Here is an 8,280-nt window from a genome sequence, read left to right on the forward strand (position 1 = left end):
ATACTGGCTATACATATATACCATATGAACTAATTCTAAAAGTTTTCGGTCGAAGATATGTTTAGTAGCTTGATACAATTACTATGGTCAAGTACTTATTAAAGTTCTCATCATTTTTTTTTAAATTTCTGACATTGAAGAACCAATAACCGCGAAGATATGGTACAGTACGTTACTGTAAGGATACTATCTTAGCCGCGTTGATTCCACATACCTAATTTTAAACACAACGTATAAAAGAACTGTTAAGTAATCATAACATTGAACTGACGATATGACTATCGTAGCTATGTTAACGTTAAACCAATTATTATTAGTGGCCCATACAAAACCCTGGAACTTAACACTAGCGTTATAAAAAAGACATGTTATGTCAATAGCTTATATATATACTTTTTTTCTCGGTTTAATAATAACGTAAAAGGAGTATTTGACACAACTGTACTTGATCCGCATACTCAACACAATTTTTTTGCTTCTTAACCGTATATTCGTTTCCGTTTTGTGGATTACTCTGATGCACCCCTGGTTACGCACCTAGTTGTAAAAAGCGGTCATCACTGGTTCAAGGTCATGCACTTGATCGATTTTGTTAAAGAGCCCAACTTCTAGCAAGTTCACCCTTTTACATATACGCATTACAAAAGAGTTTTTTTTTGCTGTTTTCATGGTTATTCGTGCACAAGATATCTACACTATGTTTATTTCCTTCCAGAATACCAATCCGTTCTGGAGGCCAAGCACTTACATGAACGGAACAATTATCAATTGCATTTATGTATTTCCATTTTGTATCTTATTATTTTAGGCAGGCAGTGGAGCAGTTCTTCAGGTTTGCTTGATTTTCACCATTACCTTTGAAGTAGACTCTTCTTTACTTTTTACTTGAGGGCGACTCAAGAGGCAGGTGAGTAAACACCTGATAGCCGGTCTGAGCATGGAAAAATCGTACCTCACCAACATGGTGTTGGGTAGCCCGCTCGCGGCACTTCCTCAGATATTCTTATTCCACATTCTCACACTTTCTCTTGAAAGCACGCAGCAAACCGTCAGCGATAGTTGTAGAAAAGATCACATGCTACAAAGATGACAAGCTGGTAAATGAAGAGACATCCATGGACTATCATTGAAAGCGTTAGTCGTAACTGATTGTAAGTCAAATAGTGAGCGAGTTGATAATTTCGCCTTGGGATGAGAAATAGAACGAAGGTGTTATCGATAGATAGGTTAATCGAACCGACGTTCCTACGGAAGTCGATTCTAGGGGGAAGCTAATGTAACAGCTCAGGTTGGTTGGTTAAGAGTTGACCCCAAACAACCAGGCATATGCTAAAACAGTATTGTTCAAGTATTCATTCACTTCCTTACCTTTTGTAAGCGTTATATTCCCTACTATCTTATATGGAATGTTGAGAGCCTTTGTTTGTCTGAACAGATAATCCCACGCTCCACTGTGACTGAGCGAAGATCGAAATAAAGACCTATTCACTACTTCTCTGGTTTCTTCTATCAATAGCACGAGGGTTACCTATAGGCACGAAAAGTCCACTCTCTTGAATATCAGTTATTAATCCCGGCTTTCCGTTTGCTACTACAACATTATCAGGCTTAAATGAATTTATTTGGCTATTCCTGAACATTATTACTTGCTTACGTGAGTCAGACTTACCTATCACTGGGTTATCATTAGTCGAAATGTCAACCTGGAGCTTATCGCAGAAAGACATTTGTTCCGCATAACGCTGAGCTGCTTGCTTAGCCACGGAATATCCACTGTGTACGGATTTCTTAATTTGTCTCATATAAGACTCGAATGGAAATACTGAGTAGCTATCTAACGGTCCATGTGCAAGAACATCGTCAGGAAGATGCTGTAGGGAATGCACATAATAAACTAAATTCTCACATCCGTAACACCATATTCTCTTAGAAAATTCCTTAAATCCATCCTGACAGATTCTATAACCCTATTATAAAACTTAGGATGTGCAAGCAAGTAAATAGACAAAGCAAGACGTTTAAAATTTAGATACAAAGGTTCAGGCAGAATCTTTTGAAGAATAACCGGGCCTAAGTATAGAAGAAACAACCTACACTCCGACGCCTTCCATACGGATACGTAGTCTAGTGTTCGACATTTACGCTGAAAGTCAGAGGGAGTACTTTCTATGCACCGAGATATCAACTTATTTATAGTCCTAATTACACATGAGTTCACGTTCTTTAGCCACTTGTGTCCTAATTCTATCCAGAGAGTCACAAGTTTCTTTGTGACACTTAAGTAAATCATGTGCATGGGATCTAAGGGGAAAGTTGATATCGTGTCTATTGGCAGACTTTCGAATAAAGAATGTCCTTGATGGTGAACAGATTGTGTCTGATTCCTGAAACTGTCGTCAGTTCTTAACGTATATTCACCGTTCGGGAAAGTCATCTTTCCATCAAGTCGTCTACCATCTACAACACACCGGTCGCAACCTGCCTTTCCGTTGTGATTAACAGTGTACCTAACATCAGAACGAGCCGGTGCATCACATATTACTGCAGTTAACTTAATAGTTATGTATTTATTGAACCCAACACTAAGTAGACCCGTTTCAGTCATTTCTTTTATTCCAGAAATAGTATCGACAGAAATTTCGTTGAATTGTGCCGGCTTAGTATTCCCTCCGTAGATCCCTATCATGAAGACATCACTAAGTCTAGGGGCAACGATCCTTCCTAATACAGGCCACAAATGTTGACTGGAGCTCCTTGACATAGAAAGCCCATCTATATTAAAATACAATTGTAGAGTGTCAAAATCACAAGTACACAACCAACGTTCAACATATCTTAGCAGGTTGGTCTTCAATCCAAGATGGTAGTAAACCCCACTGCTGATGGACTTCGGTTGTACACTTGTGCACGTCCTCAAGAGACTTCTAATGCTCGTCGGCAAGTCTGGTATGAGAAGGCGAAATTCATTCAGAACTCTGTCTGCATCTCGGATACTCAGAGAGGTGGATGCCATTAAATGCATTAATATCCTGTTGATCTTCTTTTTACGATTCAAGGGCTTGTGACAGGGCAAATCGACGGTTTTGAGCCATGTCACCCAAGGTCTTCAATCATCGTTTACGATAATCATACGGACTCCAACCAAGTAGTCTACACATACCTACATGGCTCAATCCAATAGTCAGCATCTTCAAGGACTGGTGCCATATTTTGTTTTGGCCACCTTGAGCTTTCTTATAGCCTACTACTGCGTCAGAAATCATTGTGCATCCTGATAGGTGGTGGATAAGCACACGCAGTACATGTCCCAAGCACTTCAGCCGACAAAGGTCAACCGATTTATCAATTTAACTGCCGTCTTTACACAGTATTCTGAGTCTCACTTCAGAATTTTTAACTAGATGGTCCAAAAATAAACGACCAATGATTCGAAGATACATAATATTACTAATGGCTTTATTTAATATACATGACCGATGGATGTACACTACTTTTCAATGTCACGTTTCACATCCATAAAATGAGACGGAACTACTGCGCAGTAAATTCGTCGTTTGGTTGAAAGACGGATATCCCACTTACTCCACAAGTCACGTAACTCGGCAAAAGCTAACCAAGACTTCCAAGTGCACGCCGAAATCTCGTCAGATACCACCATATAAGAACTAATGAGACTCCCATGATAAGTGAAACGATCGATACATCCAACTAATTGACTCCCTATCACTGATTTAAATGCCAGTGTAAATCAATCCCGAGGCAAGATTTTGCATTTGGGAGTAGAGAAGCGCATCCTAAACATCCTTGCTTTATTTGATGTGGTCAAAAGACTCTGAGTTGTGTCAGTGTCTTCGCCAAACAGAACTATGGTTTGGTGTTTAAACTTCATGAACTTGAACTCTCCCGTTTATATTCGTCAAATGTATACTGGTCATTTTATGTTCAATAACATACAATGATTTGTCTCTACACAAAATATAGTTTTATATGAACTCATTAAACAGGGAATACCTAAAAAGGGAATGGATCGCATCTTAAAATTTTTATTTGCAACCAGCCTGAAGGTTCAGAAGTGACTTTTAAATAAACTGATTTTCGTATCACATGGGAGTAGTCTTTCTAACAAGATTAGTGGCTAACAAAAGCTAAATAAATGACTTTGTCCACCAAAACATCTTAGAATTAGAAAGAATACAAAATACATACCCATCTTTTCCATTCATAAACGCACACGGTATCTGCACTCGTCTGGAAGTATCATCCTGAATCATGCTAAATGTGTGGATAGCCTTGCGGTTAAAATCATAAACAATCACAGCAACTGCACCGGCAACGTGAGCATTAATAGCTTTCGTGACGAAACTGCAACCTCTGTTTACACTGAAATGATACTGATAATTACCTACCCACGAATTATGAGAGCAATATTTCGATTAACTTCATATGCATTATTTATCAGCTCACATGCGTGAGGAGGTTCTGTTAGCACTAATGAGGTAGATGTAAATGTTGTATTCTTAAATAAGTGGAAGTCAACAAGAAGGATATTTACGTACAAAATGAGGTCCTATTTGACCAGGACTTAAGCGATATGTAAACGGCAGTGTTGATGGATTTATCACCCGAAGATGTAAATAATCACTTTCTCCTAAAACATATTCAATAAAGTTAAAACTAATGAACTTAGTCAAACCATTCGATATATTTATGAGGAGAAAAACCAACTCAAGCAACAGTAACATGCATGAATCCAGACTAAATGACCCGCTTCAGCAATCCAAGGCAGTGTGAGTAACCTCTAGGTCAATTCTTGTGTTTGCAAATGTCTTTTGATCTTCAGTATTCAGCAATAAGGATAGTAGGTTGATGAACCTGTGTTAATCCTGACAGATTTCCTTCCAGTGAAGGTCCAGCTTCTTTTTGAAAATGTTCACTGATGGTGCTGATACCACTTGTTCTGGTAAAGCGTTCCAGTCATTGACCACTCGATGAGAAAAACGGGACCCCACCTTTAGTTTATTAGATCGCGGTTTCAGAACCTTCTTGCTGTGACCTCGGAGATTATTAGTGCTGGAGGGAGCAAAAAGATAAGACATATTAACACCCAGATCATAATTAAAGATACGAAATGCCAGTATAAGGTCACCTCGCGTCCTACGATAAGATAAGGGGAAAAGGTTTAGACGTTTTAAACGCTCATAGTAAGGGAGTTTAGAAAGACCCTTTACTAATTTTGTTCCTACACGCTGGACACGCTCAAGCGATTTAGTATCCTTTATCAGACAAGGGCTAGCTGCTTGGATACAGTATTCTAAGTGTGGCCTTACATAGGTGGGATATAAAATTCGAAACATATCCTCGTCGAAGCATTTAAATGCTCTGCGAAGCGACCATAGCGCGCGATAGCCTTTGGAAGCAACCGCATTACAGTGTGTAGTAGTTTTTAAGTTGTGACTTATAATTACTCCTAAGTCTTTGTGCTCTTGAACGCGTGGCAGAGATGTACCATTAATGGTATAGTGGTAACTAATATCGTGCCCGATGTACATGAACACGCTTTTCCTGGAATTAACTTCCAGGCCCCAATCATGAGCCCACCTAACTAATTCGTCTAAATCTGCTTGCAGATAACAACGATCAGTCTCATTTCTTATTGTTCTCCAGATTTTAGCATCATCCGCAAACAATAACGTCGATGACTTAAGTAATAAAGGTAGTTCATTAATATACAGAAGGAAAAGTAAAGGGCCTAAGATGGTGCCTTGGGGTACACCACTTTTGACCGGTTTCCATTCGGATAGCGTTCCATTGACCCTTACTCTCTGTCTGCGGTCACATAAGAAGCTTCCTATCCATTCCTGTATAGCACCTGTTATACCAAAGCTCGAGAGCTTTTGCATAAGACCCAAGTGTGAAACCTTATCAAACGCTTTGCCAAAATCTATGAATATCAGGTCGACAGACAGGCCGTTGTCTAGAGCAGCTGTCCAATCCTCTCTCGCAATGAGTAAGTTAGTCAAGTATGAATGCTTGTTACGAAACCCATGTTGCTCGGGAGTTAACAGATTGTACGAATCTATGTGACTCAGTAGCTTAGCCTGAATTAATTTTTCAAGCAACTTAACTACTATACTGGTCAGGCTAACAGGCCGGTAGTTAGATACGATCCGTCTCTGACCATCCTTAAATATAGGACTAACTATGGCGTCTTTCCAGTCTCTAGGTAGTTGAGCCTGTGAAAGGGACATGTTGAAGAGCATCGTGAGCGGTCTTGAGATAATGTCCGCAAGCGATGACAGCAAACGTGGGTGTAACCCATCGAGGCCCGGTATCTTACAAGGTTTTAGGTTGGTTATCAAAGGAAGAACAATATCCTCTGTCACGTGTAAAGGTCCTATGGCTGGTACCTCATTGTCAACGGGACAAGTAGTTGTAACACTACACGTAGAGTAGACTTCACTGAAATAGTTAGCAAATGTCTCCGCTTTCGCTAGATCAGATTCAGCCAATAAAGCTGAATTTTCGCTTAACAGTAATGAGGGAATACCATCACTACGTTTCGTCCGCCTTTTAACGTACGAAAACAGTCGCTTCGGACAGGTACGGCTATCGTATGCCAACTGTCGCTCGTAAGCCGTGCGGGATTTAGCTATGGTCTTTTTACATATATTCCGAATTTTTTATATTCGCACTTAAATGATGCCTGACCTGTTGACAAGAATAAGTCCCAGAAGTGTTTCCTACGCTTCAACAGCTTCCGGGTTTTCTTATTAATCCATGGAGGGCAATATGATAGCTTACGTGCTGACCATGGGATAAACGGTTGAGTTACGGATTCGAACGTAGACTTAAACCTATTCCATGCATCATCAATCGATCCATCAGCATCGACCGACCAGTCAATCGAGATAGCATAGTCCCTGATTGCCGGAATATTAGCTCTCCAGATATTAGGACGGGGTGGAGCTGATGCAAATTCTATACCACGTATCCGGAACTTAAAGGAAAGTACGACATGGTCACTATTCACCAGTGGGGGAAGGTGTTGAATGTCGACGATATCTTCACAGTGGTGTGTGAGGACAAGGTCTATTAATGACGGATTATGTTCCAAGTCTATGTGCGTCGGCTTAACGATACACTGTACAAGTGCACATTGAATAATTGATGACAGAAGGACGCTATCGAAGCCCCCACCTGGAGCTGTGAGCTCTATCCAGTTTATATGGAGTGCATTGAAGTCTCCAACGATGAGACAACATTCTGCTTTACTCCAAGAACAGACGTGTCTTAGGATAAAGTCGTCAGCGAGACAACACGGACTACGATATATTCCTCCTATCGTCACTAACCCGTTTCTAGACCTAATTGTACGACATACTACCTCACACGTACCACTTACATGCGCCTCTGATATGATCGAGTTTATGCGGAAGTGGTCCCTAACATATAATATTATGCCTCCTCCCTTGCGACTTCTAACTCTATCACTTCTGATACAGATGTAGCCTGAAATGACTGGAGAACAGTCTATATCTACAGTTAGCCAAATTTCGGTGATAACAACTATGTCCGGATTTAATTCGTCTACCATCAAACTTAGCTCGGACATCTTATTCTGAAGACTACGAGCATTCGTGTAACACACATTTAAGGTGTTTTTGGAGACATACGTTCTGCCCACACAGGTCTCGGAAGCATTGGCTTCCAAGACCGGACAACCCGAAAACCCTTAATCGTAAGGTTCGCTTCACCGTTTAGCCTTCGAGTTTTTAACTCTGTTAGGGCATTCTTCCACTTGATCCGATCCTCAAGTGGCCAGTCAGGTCGAATACGAATGTTTGAGTCACGAGTTTTGCGTGAGTTATTTAGTACTAGGTCCCTTTCCTCAAAATTACCGAGTGCTAATTTAAGGATCCTTCTCTGTTGGGTTTCGCCTCCAACGTATTTACCGAGTCTGATGACTTTCGAGATATGTACCCCTGGGACCTCATCGGGCAGTATATTTCTGATGAGAGATCCCACTAACTGCAGGTCGTGGGCATGTCTCTTAGCGGGATCGGTGTCTTTTGATTCTTCCAAGTTCCAGATGACTACACTAGGGACCTGTTTAACTTCCTTAAAAGTCGTGTTTACGGCCTTCGACCGTGATGTCAGATCCTGCCGGTTAGCTACCGGCTTCTTACTGTTAGCTTTCTTTATAACAGTGTCATGTGGGTCGAGCGAGTGACTCACAACAACATTTGGTGAAGTTAAACTGTTCCCATCCACAACAGTACT

At 40.6% G+C, this 8,280-nt stretch overlaps 2 protein-coding genes across 2 annotated transcripts; both read right to left on the reverse strand.

The window, feature by feature from the left end:
* Positions 1-1,894: 1,894 nt before the first annotated feature.
* On the reverse strand, positions 1,895-3,013 carry Smp_088610 (hypothetical protein; the record flags this gene model as incomplete). Its single annotated transcript, XM_018795275.1, has 1 exon — positions 1,895-3,013. One exon carries the CDS (start codon positions 3,011-3,013, stop codon positions 1,895-1,897), a length of 1,119 nt encoding a protein of 372 aa, XP_018649604.1.
* Positions 3,014-4,145: 1,132 nt separating this feature from the next.
* Smp_088620 (putative protease) lies at positions 4,146-4,774 on the reverse strand (the record flags this gene model as incomplete). Its single annotated transcript, XM_018795277.1, has 4 exons — positions 4,694-4,774; positions 4,557-4,648; positions 4,407-4,516; positions 4,146-4,371 (listed from the first exon to the last, which is right to left on the reverse strand). The coding sequence occupies exons 1-4, from the start codon at positions 4,740-4,742 to the stop codon at positions 4,146-4,148; spliced, it is 477 nt and encodes a 158-aa protein (XP_018649605.1). The 5' UTR covers positions 4,743-4,774.
* Positions 4,775-8,280: the final 3,506 nt, after the last annotated feature.

The sequence above is a fragment of the Schistosoma mansoni genome, chromosome 2 (assembly GCF_000237925.1).
Source record: "Schistosoma mansoni strain Puerto Rico chromosome 2, complete genome".
Taxonomy (NCBI): Eukaryota; Metazoa; Platyhelminthes; class Trematoda; order Strigeidida; family Schistosomatidae; genus Schistosoma; species Schistosoma mansoni.